Source organism: Leucoraja erinacea, chromosome 31 (genome assembly GCF_028641065.1).
Source record: "Leucoraja erinacea ecotype New England chromosome 31, Leri_hhj_1, whole genome shotgun sequence".
Lineage (NCBI taxonomy): Eukaryota > Metazoa > Chordata > Chondrichthyes > Rajiformes > Rajidae > Leucoraja > Leucoraja erinaceus.
Window position 1 is genome coordinate 18,844,031 of NC_073407.1, and position 19,670 is coordinate 18,863,700.

The 19,670-nt window shown below is 39.3% G+C and overlaps 1 protein-coding gene across 2 annotated transcripts in view; it reads left to right on the plus strand.

The window, feature by feature from the left end:
• Positions 1-14,878, plus strand: part of col27a1b (collagen, type XXVII, alpha 1b) — a 313,539-nt gene extending 298,661 nt beyond the window's left edge. For both annotated transcript variants that reach the window (XM_055660163.1, XM_055660164.1), the window contains exons 52-61: positions 219-272; positions 400-435; positions 1,750-1,767; positions 3,162-3,197; positions 3,996-4,022; positions 4,486-4,551; positions 4,667-4,835; positions 7,076-7,185; positions 11,896-12,114; positions 12,768-14,878. In XM_055660163.1, the coding sequence (XP_055516138.1) occupies positions 219-272; positions 400-435; positions 1,750-1,767; positions 3,162-3,197; positions 3,996-4,022; positions 4,486-4,551; positions 4,667-4,835; positions 7,076-7,185; positions 11,896-12,114; positions 12,768-12,914 (882 nt within the window). In that variant the 3' untranslated portion in view covers positions 12,915-14,878. The remainder of the gene's footprint in view (positions 1-218; positions 273-399; positions 436-1,749; positions 1,768-3,161; positions 3,198-3,995; positions 4,023-4,485; positions 4,552-4,666; positions 4,836-7,075; positions 7,186-11,895; positions 12,115-12,767) is intronic.
• The last annotated feature ends 4,792 nt before the right edge of the window (positions 14,879-19,670 follow it).

The following is a 19,670-nucleotide window of genomic DNA, read 5'->3' on the forward strand; positions in this document are numbered from 1 at the left end:
AAAGTTTTAGAATATGTGCAAAGTTCAGTGATTCTTTATTAATTTTTTATGTTAGATTTAGCCGGTACTGACATTTTACTAAATTTTTCAAACTTCTGATCTTTGTGAATCTGGAAAGTTACTTGTTCACACTCTACTGTCACAGTTAAACATGGTCATAGCTACAATAGTGTTTGAAAACTGTTGGCGGGAGAAAATAAACTCTCTTTGCTCTCCAGGGTAAAGAAGGCGTCATGGGTCCATTCGGATTTACAGGTCCTAAGGGGCATCCAGTAAGTATTCTTTCCTTTGTCTTTATAAAGTTAAATCAAAGAATAATTTGAATAATTGGTGGGATTTACAGCTTTTCATTATAACTTCCCTAGGCATGACAACTTGTATTTCCTGTTTATTTCTTAGGGTCCAAAAGGTTACAAAGGAAATCAAGGTGATTCGGTAAGACCAATAGTGAAAAAAATTAAAAGAACTTAATTTCTGTTCAAGATGTGATTTGTTAGTCATTTTAATTTGTGTTGATTATTAACAATGATTGTACATATTGATTAATAGAATGTAAGGAAGAGGAAGCTGAATAATCCATCAGAGCTGGTTAAGCAAAATTTAGAAAGTTAAAGAGAAAAGGCAACGAGATGTTGCTGAGTAGCAACATTGGTAATAATAGCCAAAGTCCAATAAGAACAAACAATAAAGCATATGTACCTCCTGTCAGAGTAAAAGCATGGGGAAAATGTACAAAAACAAATTGAAAGCTCTTTCTCTTAACGCATGTAGTATTTGCAACCATATTGATGAATAATAGCACATATAAATTAAATGGTTATGATCTCATAGCATTTGCACAGATATAGATCTAAAGTGACCAAGATTAGGAAGTAAATACTCCAGGATATTTAATTCTTGGAAGAAATAGAAGCAATGGAGGAGGAGGAGGATAGGTTGCATAGGATACAAACAATGAGAAAATGGATCATGGTTTGGAAAATCAAGAAATAATCATTTTGGGTGAAGCTAAGAAAAATAGCAAGGGGCAGAACATTTGGGAGTTATCTATGGTCTTGGATTGTAATTAAATGCATAATACAGTAAAACTCCATTAATCCATTATCCATTGCTTATCTTAAAATAAAAAGTTGATCCAGGAGTCTCCTCCAGGCACCCTAGTCTTCCTCACCACTGTGAAGGCTGACCAACTCAGTGCCCACGAGCCATAGGCGACGTTAGAGCAAATAAGAAATGTTCTGTACATCTCTGTCAGAGGACTCTCATACATATCTGCCGGATCTCACTTTTGTTCATGATTAGTGTGCATGATGGTTCCAACAATCTTACGGGCTTGGACAGGGTAGATGCAGAAAAATGTTCCCAATGTTGGGGGAGTCCAGAACCAGGGGTCACAGTTTAACAATAAGTGGAGGCCAATTCACTGGATTTTTTCAAGAGACAGTTAGTGCGAATGGAATCGAGGGATATGGGGAGAAAGCAGGAATAGGATACTGATTTTGGATGATCAGCCATGATCATATTGATTGGCAGTACAGGATCGAAGGACCGAATGGCCTACTCCTGCACCTATCTTCTATGTTGCAAATAGGTTGGGGTCAGCAATTCTGAATGTAGAGATCTGTGCCTTAGCAGAGCCATTGTTACAGGGGCTGGTTATCAATATACTACCAAAATATTTCTGAGAATGTCCACGGGACTGACTTATCATTATCTTTTATTTTTCCTCCCTCCTTGATTGAATGGCAGGGGCCACAAGGGCCAAAGGTAAGATGATGTCTTTTAATTTTTCAGATTATGTTATTCTTTTCTGGCATGCATTTTGCAGAGGTTACCTGATATAACCTGAAAACAGCACCAGTATAATTTTCCGTTTCACATTTGCTGGTGTTTTTAGATTCAGATTCAATTTTAATTGTCATTGTCAGTGTACAGTACAGAGACAACGAAATGCATTTAGCATCTCCCTTGAAGAGCGACATAGCAAACGATTTGAATAAATAATAATAAGTGTCCGGGGGGGGGGGTGGTGATTGGCAGTCACCGAGGTACGTTGTTGAGTAGAGTGACAGCCGCTGGAAAGAAGCTGTTCCTCGACCTACTGGTTCGGCAACGGAGAGACCTGTAGCGCCTCCCGGATGGTAGGAGGGTAAACAGTCCATGGTTGGGGTGAGAGCAGTCCTTGGCGATGCTGAGCGCCCTCCGCAGACAGCGCTTGCTTTGGACAGACTCAATGGAGGGGAGCGAGGAACTGGTGATGCGTTGGGCAATTTTCACCACCCTCTGCAATGCCTTCCGGTCGGAGACAGAGCAGTTGCCATACCATACTGTGATGCAGTTGGTAAGGATGCTCTCGATGGTGCAGCGGTAGAAGTTCACCAGGATCTGAGGAGACAGATGGACCTTCTTCAGTCTCCTCAGGAAGAAGAGACGCTGATGAGCCTTCTTGATCAGAGTAGAGGTATTGTGGGTCCAAGAGAGGTCATCGGTGATGTTGACTCCCAGGAACCTGAAGCTAGAAACACGTTCCACCTCCGTCCCGTTAATGTGGATGGGGGTGTGCGTGCCGCCTCTGGACTTCCTGAAGTCTACAATGAGCTCCTTGGTCTTCTTGGAGTTAAGGGCCAGGTTGTTGTCAGCGCACCATGCTGCTAAGTGCTGGACCTCCTCCCTGTAGGCCAGCTCATCGTTGTTGCTGATGAGGCCAATCACCGTTGTATCATCTGCATACTTGATGATGGTGTTAGTACCATGTACAGGTGTGCAGTCATAGGTGAAGAGGGAGTAGAGGACCTTGCTCCTTTTTTACACAAAAAAAGGAGCAATTCTACACCAAAAGGAGAGAATAGTCATCCCAGTGCAAACTACAGACAAACATCTTCCCATGACGTGCTACAGTTTTGCCCTGCTAAGCACATATTCATATTATGAATCTGTAGTGTTACAAGTGATTGAGGCATAACCCACTTGCCCACCACAGAGTTCAGACCATTCCGCTCATTTATTGCCCATCAGAAAAAAAAATATTAATTAGAATCAGCTGCTATAAAACAATTGTAAACTTACTGTTAGAAAATACCACTATGACATGTTCAATATATATTTCTTTGTAAACACAATACTAGAAACTGATAGAATACTTTATGCCTTCTAACTTTTAGGGTCCGATGGGGCCTCGAGGACTCCCTGGACCACCAGTAAGTTCCTGGATTTTGTTTTTAACTCTTAACACCATAGCAACGAAATGTTTAGAACCTCAGTGACTATTGTTTGCAATGGGAAATAGAATATCACAGAGCATAATATAGGTAACTAGACCAAGTGGGACCTATTGGAGCCCTGTCACATGGGAGGTCGGGTCCCCCAACGCAATATTCCACCACTCACCCTTTCCCCCAACGCAACCCGTTCCCCCAACGCAATATTTCACCATTCACCCATAGCCCCCAACTACACAGGGGCGGCTCATTTCCCCTTATCCCCCAACACTCCCTCCCCCTCCTCTTCATCCTCCCTCTTTTTAAACTTTAAAAAAAAATGCAAGCGCTTGCTGCCAGGACTTTAAAAAATTCCAATTCCACTTCCCCTGCCTCCCCCAGCACTCCCTCCCCCTCCTGTTCTGCCTCCCTCTGCCAGGACTCAGTGTTCTGTGATTGCAACATTTTTGCAAATGAGATCCCATTGTGACGTCATAGCTGTAACTGTCTCTGCAACTGCCATTGCAGTGTTCAAGTCATTCTTTCTCAACTGGATTTTGTAAATTAAAAAATGTGAATACCTTGTAAAATATAACACCAATCTGAACGAAACTTGATGAAATCACACCAAAAGACAATTGTGAGTAAGGTGGTACAAAAATTGTACTGCTGTTTTGGCGTAATTTCAGGATCTCACTCACATGCAGACATCCAAACAAACAAGATGAGAGTTTTTGTAATGTATATAGATAATCCAAAATTAATTTTTGGTTAACTAACATTTGATCTTTTGAACAGGGTCTTCCCGGAATTCAAGACGCACTCGTAAGTCATTGAAAATTATTTAATGTATTCATTCTTCATGTATCACAATGCCAGATTCTGTTAAATGGCTACTAAATTTAATCTGTTAATTTGCTCATAACACATACCCAACTGAGAGTTGACCACAGGTAGATACTTTCATAATAAAGTCTATTATAACAAGTTAATGGGGTGAATTAAAAATTTTGCACAATGTACAATTCATCATACAGCATTATAAAATAATATTCTTTATTTTCCACATACAATAACAGATTTGAGTGGGTAATCTATAATATACATTGATTGCTGTACAGACCTAAAAAGGTTAAATATTTCTAACACTTTTACTGTAGTCATGACTGTAATCAAAGGCTGCACTCAGCCCATTGCTACCTTGCTCCAAGAACTTTCTACTTCGTCCCAACTCTACCATCGAGTTTCAGAATTTTAGATGTTCTTATTTTGTACCACTAATTTTCAGAAACAAGAAGAGCTCGGTGCTGCTTTACAAGCTTATATTGAATCAAAAACTACACTCAGGACAGAGGTAACTTAATGCCCCTAATCTGCACATTAATATCCTTCATCAGTTTGAAACCATTTTTTAATAAATTTTGCATTATATAATGAATCATGATAATGTATTTGTTTCCCTTACCCAGAACTATCAGAATTCAGACCTACCTTTGATTGACCAAGGAGCAGAGATCTTTAAGACTCTACACTACCTCAGTAATCTTATCCACAGCATAAAGAACCCTCTGGGAACCAGGGACAATCCTGCCCGGGTCTGCCGTGATCTTATGAACTGTGAGCAGCGAATGAATGATGGTAAGTGTAGCCCTAACACTAATACTGATTCTTTTTACTAATGCAATGTTTTTCGATATCTGTTTAGTACCTCCCCACGCCAACATTACCACACAATTTGAATCCTATTGTTAATGTATATGACGCAGCACAGATGGACACCATGCAATCTATTTGGCTGCCAGCTCTTTGATGAAGTTATCCAGTTGATCATACTCCCCTATTCTTTCCCAGTTTCCCACTACTTTTTCCCGTCACGTGTTAATCCAATTCCCTATTGAATGTACGATTAGATCTTCCACCACTGCTTCAAGCAGTACATTCAGCATCAAAACATTAATCGTGTACAAAAATATTTTCTTGTGTCTCTTCTGATCCTTTGCAAAGCATTTTAAATTTGTATTTCTGCTGCAGATCCTCTGCAAGAACTGCACGTGAGGCCTGTTTGACCTTTTCTAACTATTCTAATGCTATCTACAAATGTAAGACGGTGCCTACCTGCGGCGACATTTTGCCAGCGGCACAACAGAAAATCTTCAAATATAGTATTTCTGAGCTCACCTGTATCAAAGAATCTGCAGAAATCAACGATGTAAGTAGCGAGCTGCTAACGCATTTAAATGCATTAGCGCTACTGCGAACTCCCGAAGATAGTGACTGTAAGGGAATCGCCAATCGGAGGGAAATCCCCGACCTCGCGTAGGAGCGCATGTACAGTAATTACTGTACCTGTAAACACCGGGGAAGCCTTCATGGAGCCTGGAATCGAGGCCGTCGGGCAGGATCTCCCAGCAGCAACGGAGCTGGAGGTGCCAACTGTAAGGGAATCCCCGATCTCAGGGGAATACCCGACCTCACAGAGACTCGCAAGTACAGTACCTTTAAACACAGAGGAGGGCTTCATGGAGTACGGAAACATGGTTGTTGGGCAGGACTACAAGTAAGACTGAAGCGTAGGGGACTTCGGCCCCCTCTCCACTACCATCCTACTGGCCAACGTACAGTCACTAGAAAACAAAGTGGAGGACTTAAGGTCAAGGCAGCTTTACCAAAGGGAGCTGAGGGAATGCTCTGTGTTCTGCTTCACAGAGACATGGCTCACCCCCAGCTCCCCCAGACTCAGCGGTCCAGCCTGAGGACCCACAATCCTGTTTATATTAATGGGACGATGGTGGAGAGGATCAATAACTTCAAATTCCTGGACGTGCATATATCAGAAGATCTTTCCTGGACTCAGCACACCGATGCAATTGTAAAGAAGGTACATCAGCGACTCTACTTCCTGAGAAGATTACGGAGATTCAGTATGTCAAAGAGGATTCTCCTAGACTTCTGCAGGAGCACGGTAGAGAGCATACTGACGGGTTGCATCGTGGCCTGGTTCGGCAACTTGAACGTCCAGGAGCGAAAAAGTCTACAAAAAGTTGTGACCACTGCCCAGTCCATCACCCGCTTTGACCTCCCACCGTTGAAGGGATCTATCGTAGTCGCTGCCTCAAAAAGGCAGCTAAATTCATCAAGGACTCACACCATCCTGGCCACACACTTATCTCACCACTGCCATCATGAAGACTGTAACGTCCAGGTTCAGGAACAGCTGCTTCCCCACAGCCATCAGGCTATGAAACATATCTAATAAGCTATGAGCTCTGAATTGCAAAATACTATATTATTATTTGCACTATATTTGTTATTTATTGAACTTTTTTTCCCCATGATTACAATGTTTACATATTCACATATTCTGTTGTGCTGCAGCAAGTAAGAATTTCATTGTCCTGTCCGGGACATATGACAATAAAACATTCTTGACTTCTTGACTTCTCTCCATGTTGATAGCATGAACTTCTCCAGATTGAAATTGACTGGTTGGAAGTCAAGACCTGTCAAGAAAGAAAGTTTGTTATTTCCTTTAAAAGCCTAGTTGTACACAGACCTAGACAACTCTCAAACTGCTGGATGAATAAAACACAAATTGCAATGCTATATCCCACATGCTCTACAGCATAGACTCAGATGCATACTTGCTATCAGCGTCTACCACTTGTACCAAGGACATTCAATTATCTCAATTTTTAGGCAGTTTCTGAATATGTTTTGAGTAGTAAGTATCCAATTACAGGTCAATCCCACTTTAGCCTAGCTGGCTAGATATGTGGACCGCAGACCATTTTACATAGAAAATCAAAACGGTGCATTTCCCAGCTTCCACCTGTTGCTTGCGTACAATTATGTTTCTTATTCTTTTATGTCATATTTAGGCACTTACTGGATTGATCCCAACCTTGGTTGTACTTCTGACACAATTGAAGTAGCCTGTAACTTCACTAATGGCGGACAAACCTGTCTCAAGCCCATCACTGTGTCAAAGGTAAGGCTATGTTCTAACCTATAGAGTCATACAACACAAACTGTTCCGTCACCCTAATTCATCCATGCCGGCCAGGTTTTGTAACTGAGCTAATCCCATTTACCCTTGTTTGGACACTCTTTTTAAATTTTGTCACTGTACCCGCCTGTACAGTTTTCTCTAGCAGCTTGTTCTATATACACACCACGACAATGCCCCTCAGATCTCTTAAATCTTTCCTCTCTCACCTTAAATAAATGTCCTCTGTTTCTGCACTCCTCTACTCTGGGAAAAGAACTGTGACCATTCAACCCATCTATGCCTCTCAAGGGCGGTGTAGCAGTAGAGCTACTGCCTTACAGCACCTGAGACCTAGGTTCAATCCTGACTCCGGGTACTGTCTGTACGGAGCTTGTACGTTCTCTCTGTGACCTGCGTGGGTTTTCTCCTAGATCTTCAGTTTCCAAAGATGCACAGGTTTGTAGGTTAATTGCCGTGGTGTAAATGTAAAATTGTCCCTAGTCTGTGTAGGATAGTGTTAATGTGCAGGGATCACTGGTTGGTGCGGACTCGGTGGGTTGAAGGACCTGTTTCCACGCTGTATCTCAAACCTAAACTAAACTAAAAGATTGTATCTACCTCTGTAATGTCAACCCTTAGTCTCACTTTAGTTTATTGTCATTTTACCACCTTAGCCTCATACATTCCAAGGAATAAAAGACCCAGTCTACCCTTCCTCTCCAAGCCCTCAAAATCTGGCAACATCCTTGTGAATCTTTTCTGCACACTTAATGACATCTTTCCTAAAGTAGGGAAACTAGAACTGCACCCAATAAAGTGATCTCAAAGTCTTGTAGAACTATAAAATGATGTGTCAACTCCTGTACTTAATACTCTTACTGATGATGGTCAGTGTACAAAACGGCTTCTTTACCACCCTGTCCACTTGTGTCGCCACTTTCAAGGAACTTAGTACTTCTGTCTATAAGTCTCTCTGCTCTACAACACCCTTCAGGGCCCCAGTATTGACTTGCCAAAATGCATCATCTCAAACTTGTCTGAGTTAAATTCCATCTGCCATTTCTTGGCCCACTTCCGTCATTAATCCAAATCTTTTTGTAAATATCCCTGCACAAAACTCCATTCACAGCTACTCCGCAAATGAAGCCATCCATGCAAGAGCTGAACAATGTTCAGGCAGGGACAAGCAACAGAGTCTGGCCAGAAATAAGCCCTTCAGCCTAGCTTGTTAATGCCGACAAAAAACATTTACTGCAGTCCAACTTGCCCACATTTGGCCCATATCCATCTAGACCTTTCCTATCCATGTACCTGTCCAAATGTTATTTGGCCTCAACTATCACCTCCGGCAGGTCGTTCCTATACTCACCACCCTCTAAGTGAAAAAGTTGCTCCTCAATCTCCTATTAAATCTTTCACCTCTCACCTTAAACCTATGCCTTCTATCTACTCTGGGTAAAATACTGTGCATTCACCCTGTCTATTCCCCTCATGATTTTATTCATGATCACCCATTTGCCCTCTGTGCTCCAAGGTCCTAATCTGCCCAACCTTTCCCTATAGCTCAGGCCCTTGAGTCCTGGCAACATCCTTCTAAATCTCCTCTGCACTCTTTCCAGCTGAATGACTGGATGGCTAATGACTTCCTGTGACAGAATGACCAAAAATGAACACAATACTCCAAATGCAGCCTCACCAACATGTTGTACAAATGAAACATAACATTCCCAACCGTATTCTCAATACCCTGACTGATGAAGGCCACTATACTAAAAGCCTTCTTAACTATCCTATCTACCAGTTATGCCGCTTTCAGAGAGCTATATACCTGTACTCTTAGATCCATCTGCTCTCCAACACTCCCCAGGACCCTAACCTTCACTGTGAAAGTTCTGCACTGATTTGACTTTCCAAAATGCAACACCTCACACTTATCTGCATTAAGCTTCATTAGCCATTCCACAGTCCCCTTTGCCGAGTTTTTCAAGATCCTGCTGTGATTTTTGATAACCATCATTTAAAGGTTCAAATTGGACCGCCAATAAGTTATTATCTTTCTCACTTTAAAAATGAGAGGAGGAAGGTTGCTGTAAAGAGCTGCCGTGCCCATTATTGCGAGGAGGTGACTGTGGCGGGAACAAAATCATAACTATAGCACTACCAAGAGGTGTCTGGTGGTACTGCAAGTGCTTTTCTTTTTTTGTGCAGCGACGATTGTTTTACCTAAATGTTAAAAAAAAAACAATTTTGAACGGTTATTCAAAGTTTTTGAATCTTATTTTATTATTAGATTGTGTAGAATATCAAGCTGGGTAAGTAAATGAGAGAATGATTGTATGTAGAAGGATGAGAGGATGAAGACACTGCAGGCACAAACGTTTCTGGAGGATCTTAGTGGGTCAGGCAGCATCTGTGAAGGGAAATGGACAGATGGCATTCCTTCTGACAGAGGATCGGAGGAGCCTCAAATGCAGCATGAATGCTGGCATAGACTGCTTGGATGGGGGACAACTTGATTGAAGTGCCTAACATAATACAAGGATTTCCCCAACATAGTTACAAAACATCTATTTCCTCTACTGAGCAAGTCCTGGACATGAACACATATTTGGATCTTGGCCATGAAAATGAGAAACCATAAACCGCAAAGTTGTGCAAATCAGGACTTTTCTCCTGAAGGAAGCCAAAGCTGGGTCAGTTGACATGTTCGACATTGAAATGGGTAGATTTTGTCTGAGGTTAAGATTGGATCTGAAGGTCATTTCATTACAGAGCAGGATGGACACAAGGTGGTGAATTGCCACCTCCTGTAACAGAATTCCTCAAGCTACAAGGGCAGCATTCTACTTTAAGTTGCTGAGTACATAGCTAGTGCATCTAGTTACACAACAGATATTGCAACTATCATTTTAACCTTGGTCTGAAAGACAAACAGTTCAGTATAATTCTGCAACAAAACTATGACTTTAATTGTTTTAATTCAAAATTAGACGACTATTACAAATGAAAATTTAAAAAATTGCAGAACAAAAAATAAATAACAAAAAATGCTGGGAAACTTTCAGCAGCACGAGTAGCATCTATAGATAGAGAAATAGTTAATGATCCATCAATACTGAGAAAAGTGAGAAAACACGTTAGTTTTAAGGTACAGAGAGGAGTGGATGGGGCATAGGTTAAGACAAGGGCAAAAGCAACCTCTATTAGTTTAGATTAGTATTGTCACATGTACTGATTGCGTGCTATCCAGTCAAAGAATAAAATATATATGATTACAATCAAACTGTCACTAGTGTACAGATAAAGGATACATAATATAATATCGAGTGCAAGATAAAGTCTAATTAAAGATAATTAAAAGGTCTCCAATGAGGAAGATGGGAATATGTTGCTTCTGGTTTCAACCTATATTATAAATTTCGGCTAAAAAAATGGTATATCTATCAACTTAATTTTGACCTCATCCTGTAACTTTAAGTTTAAATAGCAAACACATAGGAGAAGCTAAGATATGTACTTGAAGAAAAATAAATTGCAGGATTATGAGTGAACATATGAGATATGTAATTAAATTAGGACAGCTTTTGCTGAGAGCCACAGGGCATGACAAGGAAAATGGCCTCCCATGCTGTATCAGGCCATGATTCAATGATGTGTGTACATTCATCTTGATCCTAATGATAGTTGGGCATTCTGTATAATTATTGATCAAATATTGTAATAATGCTTTAAACATATGCAAAGAGTTACACAATAAATAGAACGCAAGAAGCAGGAGGAGTGGGCTGTCCAGCCCTTCTAACCTCAATCTCCCATAGTCCATCCTTGCCCTTCACCTTAATCGTAGCCATCTTAATCTTGTCTTGAAAAAACTCAGCAACAGACTCTAGGGCAGAAAATTCCAACTCGCAACTATCTCGTATGAGATCTTTTACCTCATTTTAGTCCTAAATGGACGTCATTTGGACCAGAATTCTACATTCTTCAGCCAAAGTAAACTTTCTCAACAGATACCCTATTACTCTTGTATGTTTCAAAGAGACCTCCTCTCGTTCTTCTAAATTCCAGATACTTTTGACCTTTATTGCTCAATCTCTCAAGCTATGCCAACTACCCTAAATTCTATCCTACAGTGAACATTCATTGCACTCCCTCTAAGACAATTATGTATTTCCTTAGGTATGGAGATCAAATTGCATGTGTTACTCCATTAGCCTTCACAAGAAGGACATCCTTGTGATTGAGGCAGTGCAGAGTACCTTCTTGCTAATTATTAACCCTGTTTGAACACATCTATTTTTGTCATCTGTTCGTTTTTGTACACTTGTAGAATCCTTTATATATTCTATGTCCTCTTTTTAGTAGCCATTTTCTAAACATAGCTTCAACAACTCCAAATCTTCAGGTTTGTGTTATTGCTATTGGAATATTGAAACCACTGCTTAAACGTGCTTCTTCAATGTCCATCTCATTGAAAAAAAGAAAAACTGATTGAAACTATCCTTTAAGTTGAAGGTGAAAGATAAACTACTAGACAATTAAAATAATAAAAGTACTTCTTGTAATTAATGTTGCATGTTTTATTTACTAATAATTATTGCTGTGTTTGTAGGGATCAGAATTAGTGGTGTACAATGCTAGTTGAAGCTTTCTAGCCCTATTAAACCAGATTCTAACAAACTGGATTTTCATTCTTTTCTCTGGTTTCAGTTGGAGTTTTCAATGGGAAGAGTCCAGATGAACTTTTTGCATTTGCTGAGCTCCGAGGCAGTCCAACACATTACCATTCACTGCCTCAATGTGCCAGTCTGGACGGATGGAAGCTCTAACAAGCCATTTAAACAGGCTGTCAAGTTCAAATCCTGGAATGGCCTGGTGCTGGAGGCAGGAGGGCAGTTTATTCCGAAAGTGCTGCTGGATGATTGCCGGGTACAGATCACCTTGAGTCAAATCCATCTTCACCTTGTGCCTTTGTTCTTTACATTACTAATGTATTGCTGCATTTTGTTGCTTCTTATTTTGCACCCAATGCAGAGGTAAAAGTTCTGTATGTTACATGATGCCCAGCATTAACTCGGGAGAACGGGGCATCTCAATTGTTCCATAGCGACATTTTCCAATTTGTCACCTCACATCCTAACCAGGCTTGATGACAAATTATTAATGATATGGGGTCATGGTCAAGAGCATTTCCGTGCCTCATATCAACAACACAACATTTGCTGTTATGGAAGACATGCAGGAGCATCATCGAACAGTATGGCAAATGATATTGTATTTGACAATATTAGATCAGGTTAAAGGAGAAGGATTTAGGAAGCAACCAAAGAAGTAAGAGAGATTTAGTGAAGGGATTCCAGGGCTTTTTGGCCAGCTCAAGCCAAGGCCACCAGGGGTATATGCATTTACTGACAGGGTTTAAATTCTATCCTAGGGAACAAATGTGAAATTATAATTGCCATTACCATCCTTCAGAAAGAAAGCAAAGTGATTTTTAACTCTACAGTGAAACCCATTATTTTAGCTTTATTATAAGTAAAATAAAACTGGTGACCTTATTCTTTCTCATTATTGTCTTTCAGATACAGGATGGCCGATGGCATCAGACTCACTTCATTTTTCACACACAAGACCCCAATCAGCTGCCAATAATCAGCATCTCGAACTTACCACAACCAAAACCAGGAATACATTATCACCTAGAGGTCGGGCCTGTCTGCTTTCTCTGAACTCCTGACTGAACAATCTTTAACCCACATCAGAGCATAATTGGTCTTTATTACATATTAAAGTAAAGAAATTGCTGGTATGATGTGAAGATGTCACATTCTGATCAGAAAAGGCAAACAATGGCTTTAAAAAAATAATAATAATAATTAAGGAAAATGTTATCAGACTTGATTGAAGGAAGAGTTCTTAGCTAAAACAACTAGAATTGAAAATCTCCACAAGTAGCCAAAGAACCTTTCTGCCATTGTGTTGAGAGAAATGAGAAAGTCTATAACTGGGTTGCAGAAAATCAGTTTTGTGGGGGAAAAAAAGCAAATTGGTTTCCAGTAGCTGTGAAACTACATAACAAGTCATGCGCAGCCAAAGGTTAGGAGACTTCTAAAAGAGTGACTAAATAGCTGGGGGCTACATGCCTGATAAGCATCACCAATGTGCAATAGTGGAAGGGAAAGGGGAACTTGTAAGAGTTGTTGAAATTTTCTAAATCCATGAGACTTAATTTAATGTATGAACCATTAGAGAGTTGGCCTGCAGACCTGCAGATGCTTGGCCCAATTGACTGGTTTCAGGCAAGGGGAAATCGGAGAAAAGAATGGTGCATTTGCACCAGATAATTTTCAAGATTTAAAACACGGTGCTAATAAAATGAGTTTCCCAGGGTGATTTTCTACCTCTCATTTCCTGGTACTGGTGCTCACATTCTCAGATTTATTTCCATGCGTATGTCAGTTCAGACACAGTGGTGCTATGCAATTCCGACAGGACAAACGTGGCTGCCCCGGATAGCGTTTCTACTTACTGAGTAGGGCGAGAACCCTCATCCCTATTTCACCTGCCCACTTCTCCTTACCTATTAACTTAATTATGTCCAGAGTGCCTTTAGTATTTTAAGGGATAATTGTAATTGTGCTTTGGGGAGGGATGAAAGCAGCCGACCATTCCTGTGTCACTGACAGACCTTTTAAAAGAGTAAAGTTGGAAAGTTGTTGAGAGTTAAAGTATTTTTGAAAGCTATACTGTTTTTTAAGTTCTTTATTTTGAATACTGCTTCTGTTTGTACAGAGTTGCCCTTGAAAGCTGTAATTAATATTTAGGGAAGCTTTATTAATTAAAAAGGAACTAGATCTTTACTGAAATGGTAGATTTTCCACCTTTTAAAATTGTGTAAAATGTTTCTACGTGCTATGTTGTATACAGTGGATCAATATTTTACAGTCTGCTATTTAATGTTATTTAAATGTTTTAAAATCATAGTTAAAAAAAAACAAACGCCTCTCCCTTTTACAGATGTCTATGTTTCAAAGTAGATCTGTCTTTTTTGTAGTTGTAAACATGTTGCTTCAGCACCCAACTGGTCTTGGAAAGTTGTGTGGAGTTCTTTTGTGGCTTGTTTAATGTGTAAATTTGGTGCTTTGAAGAGAAGAATATTTCAGTGTTTCAAATCTATACGGTATTATGCAGAGTTTAAACGTACTGTATAGGAAAATGCATTAAGCGCTTTTTAATTCATGGTTATTTTTTTTACTTTGAAGGAACTATGTGAAGAATCTAGAATTCTAATACATTATTTTAAATTTATTTCGTTTAAAAAGAATCTGATAATACAGTTGAAAAGCCAGCCATCAGAATACCTCAGATACATGTTGGTACCATTCTGAACACATTTCAACCTTGTTTCATTTTATCTTAATTTTTCATTTTTTTACTTTGGGTTTTTTCTATTCCATTTGCTTTTCTGTGTGTGTCTGTTGCTATAGAAACAGATTTGCCATAAAATGGTCATCCGCAGACAACAGTATCATTATTGCCTTAGTTGCAAATGTTTGAACGTTCTGTACAACGGTTCACTATTTAGCTGTGAAGTACCTTACTCGGCCTTTGCTAGTCTCATTGGGGCTTAGACTTCCATTGTTTGAAATTAAAAGTTTCTGAAACTTTATTGAAATAAAAATTTCAAACTGAAGCAATGAAACCTGGCTTGTCTGTTTTGTTTCAAGATTCCACGTAAAAAAATAATCAAAACCTTTTGAACTAACAAGGGATTTTTACACAGGAAATAAAAGCAGAATCTCACTTCTTATTACACATCAGATGACAATTCTTTGCAGAATAACCAAGAAGCTTCTTACACACTTTGGTAATAGATTTTAAATGTTACATGCTTCCTCACTGCACAACATGGCTTGCTATTGACATGCTTCTGATACTCGTATTGTTTTAACTTTTTCTATTTAATAGTTCTCATGCTCGACAGATAGCACAATGGGCTAAGAGTTCGGCTGGCGACCGGAAGGTAGCCGGTTCAAATCCCGCTTGGAGTGCATACTGTCGTTGTGTCCTTGGGCAAGACACTTCACCCACCTTTGCCTGTAATGGAATGTTACGGCGGCAGGCGCGGGCACACCGCGACGCCCTGTGTCTCCCTTTCAAGGGAGATGCTAAAAATGCATTTCGTTGTCTCTGTACTGTACACTGACAATGACAATAAATTGAATCATTTCATTTCATTTCAATCATTTCATTTCATTTATAAGGAGTTCTGGATTGAGAATTGAGACTCATGATATTTTGACTCCAGTCAAGTACCAACCACTTTCTGTGGCAAACAGATCTAAACTCATCTCATGGCACAAATTATTTATGAGACTTAATCAGGGGTTATGGGGAGAAGGCAGGAGAATGGGGTTAGGAGGGAGAGATAGATCAGCCATGATTGAATGGCAGGGTAGACTTGATGGGTCGAATGGCCTAATTCTGCTCCTATCACATATGACCTTATGAATTTCAGAATTCCCTCAAACTACATCTACCACATTAGCATTCCTCAACAATAAATGTCTAACATTAGGCAAATGTTTCAAATTACTAATTTCCAGGTAATGTAATTGCACTTATGAATGACAGCGACAGGGAACATAACGAAGTTCAGGACTTGCACCTTTGTTTTGTTGACCTTCAAAAGTGATTTGGAATGGCATTCTGACCCACACAGTGATAGAATTGTCTAAAGATGTTGGGAATAGATGTGAAGTGGTTGAAACAAACTAGGACTTGGCAAAAATCAATATCAGAGAAAATGTTGCCAAAATAAAAATCGCTGAAAAAGCATACAGTAACAAGTTGTCTGGATGGATTCGTTCAATGAAACAGATCCCCAGAAAAGCCCAAAGCAACTTCACTAAAGCATAAAATCACATTGTGTTCTAAATGCACCAACTGCTCCAGCCGCCACTCCCACAATCGGGTTGGTTAAGCATTAAAATACAGTTAAATTGTTCATGTGTGAAAATAAAACAAATTGTCCTAATGGAAGAATTATTAGCAATTCTTTCACAGTTAGTTCCTATTTTCATGCAATGTCACAGAAGTGAACCTCATGAAGGCAAAGAATAAGAAAGCTATCAAAGGGCAAACAAACAAAAATAAACCAAGCTGTCCACGTAGACTTTTAAAGTGCAATCATTTCTTGGGTGTTAAATGTACTTTTTGTGTTAGTGCCTCATTTCAAAGCAAAGCAAAATTTAACACCTTCAGAAAAGGTGAAATAAAAGTGGGGTTCCATTAGAGAAATATTCATTCACCAGTTTTCTATGTATCTGGCAGATGAAGGAATCCACATTTTAGTTAAATAAATGCATCTAAAATGCAATTACAGTGCAGATTGATAGCAATACAAAGTATCTTATAGTTATTAAGGTAGCAATGTGGCGTACCAAACAGTTATACAGGTAATTTATAACAAACATAACTAAACTCTTCAAGCAGGGCTTTTGCTATAGCATGGCATTTTGAACCTCTAAAAAGATTTTAAAACTTACAAATTTAAAATTTTAATCTAATTTTATACATTTTTAGTTATTCGTTTATTTATTTAGAAGGTGATTGGTAAAAAAAAAGAGAAGTGGCAGGAGTGTTGATGGAAACAAATTGTTGATAATGTAGCTTAATTTTTAATTACTTTGTGTACCAGAACGTTTTCGTCTACAAAAGCGCTGTTGCTAGGAATTAAACCATACAAACAATTTAGATTAACAGCTTTTTTTAAAAAAGAGAAATAATTCTCTCCAATGAATTTGAGTGCAATGATACACAATGAAATGCTGTATCAGAATGTTCTGGATTGTTCAGTCAGCAGTCAAATTAAAGCAGGCCAAATATTTTTATTTGTTATAGTTCTTGCTTTCTGTAGCTTAACGGGTACATCAATGCAGTATTACAACAAATAGTTATATAGTAACAATATAATAAATGATCAGTAACAGTAGGTAACCACATATTAGTTCACTTCATTCATCCCAGCCAGAAAGCACAATTAGGCACTTTGATGCCCTGAGCAGCAGCCCAGCCATTATCCAGCACAGTGGCACAGTTGGCAGAGCTGATGTCTCGTAGCGCCAGAGATCCGGGTTTGTGTGTAGGGAGTGGATGTGAAAGTGAGATAACAAAATAGTGTGAGCAGGTGATCGATGTTGGTGTGGACTCAGTGGGCCAAAGAGCCAGTTTCAATGTGGCATCTTTAAACAAAACTCGTGCTCTCCCCGGATTTCACACACTAACAATGCGGCAACAGTTGCAATCCCCCCCGCTTAAGGATAATAAAAACGTTTCTAGGTTTCCTGCTGTTGATCACCGCAGAACACCCACTGTTACACAAGTTGTATTCAAGTCAGGATGCATTTAGGCCATGTTGAGAAGTCCAGCAAAACTCACTCAACAATGGCTGCTTGGATGAGAGTCCAGAGACGACAAATAATCTCACACCTGAATCTCTTTACTGCACTACATCCTGGAAGAAAAAGCTTTTCCCAACTTACACGATCAAAATATTGACATTAGGGATCCAAGATGTTAACCTTTTTGCTGTAAAGGGAAGTATGTTTCACCAGATTCTACTAATGGCCAAACTTCTCCATTCCCGGTGTCATCCCAGTAAACTGGGCAAGTAAAGCTTGAGCATGGTTTCCTTACTTCTCCATTCAATGCCTTTGTTAACAAAGCCAAATATCTCATAGACTTTCCACACAACATTTCTTGCCAAACCCCACACCCCAACCCTGGCATCATCCCTCAAGACTGAAGCGTTCAGATAATGCTGACTCTTTGTGTTGCTCCCCTCAAATGCATCGCTTCCAATTACCGACTAAACCTTACCTGACTTGTGTCTGCTCATTCACCAGACTCGCCCTATCCTTCTAAAGTCCACTACTATTTTGCTCAATATTTTCTGCTGCTGCTAGTTTTTGCATCACTGATAAATTATGAAAATGCTCTCCCTGTATCTTTTGCGCGATCATTTCTATGTAGCACGTACAACAACGGTCCCCAACCCTCCTGCACTTCCTTCCAATCACCAGTAGTCACTGCCTTTTTTAATCCTTTGCTAATTTCATACTCACATTAGCAGCATGTCATTAACGTCACACCCTTCGGCATGGTCAATTACCATACAATAAGTTTATCCAAATAATAAAGCCAGGGACTCTTAACACAGACGGTCTCAATGCTTTATGGTTATTAACACCTTCTGAAACACCCAATATCGGCCAATATTGCTAAGAGCATCAGAACACCGATTTAATTTTCATTCGGTATATAGGTTTAGATTTATTATTGTCACGTGTACCGAGATACATTGAAATACTTTTTTTGGCAATGCTATCCAATCAAATCAGGTGATACCGAACATAAATACAATCAACCCAAACTCAAGAACAATGGGTAGAGTGATGGGAAAAGTGCTGAGCACAGAATACAGTTCACAGCATTGTAGTGTCCAGTTCCATTGACAAGGTCCAATGTCCACAATGAGGTAGAGGAGACTTGGTCTGTACCCTAGCTTATGGATGGATGGATCAGAAGCCTACAAATATCTTTTCTTGTTTAATTTCGTTAACATTGCACAATTTAACCTGACACATTAAAACTAAAAGTGAGACCATTTATTTATTTATTTCGAACAGAATAAAAGAATAAAAAGCAAATGTGAAACAGCATACAAAAAAAAAAAACAAAACAAGAATATTTATAAAGTGTCATAAACAATATCTATAAATAAATGAAATCATATGTGTCCGAAAAGGAGCAGGAAGAAGCCAAAGCTTATTAATTCCCACCCCTTATTCAACTGCTTGTAATTATCTTATACAAATTTAGCAGCTATATGTACACCATATGTACACCAGCCACTATATGTACACCAAATTATTTACATTTGAACACTAATCAAATATTTACAAAGCCATACAAAAAAGAAAAAAAGAAAAAGAAAATAAAAAACCCGCATATACTATACAGTATCTTAGTCATATATACAACCCATCACTCTATAATCACCCTTCCCAATACAATCAGTATAACAAATATCACAATCCTCATTATCCTCATCCCAATATCCTTTTAAACAAGTGTTTTTGTACATCTTTTTAAACTGAATTATGCTTGTGCTAAGTTTGATCTCCTGTTCCAGACCATTCCACAAATTCACACCACAGATTGCTATGCACAGAGTTGTTCTGACATTGAGTTTTTTTAAATTATGTTCCACTCTCAAATTATACCCACCCTGTCTTTCCATAAACAGTTTTTGTATATTTCTTGGAAGTAAATTATTACCATTAGTATATGATTGGGCTGTAAAGGTACAAATCAAAGGCTCAATTCATAATGAGTATAAACATCTTGAGCAAAGTTGCATAATACCTTCCCTGAGACATTGGTAAACATGCATAGTGTTCATGATGAAGCAACAGATCTGG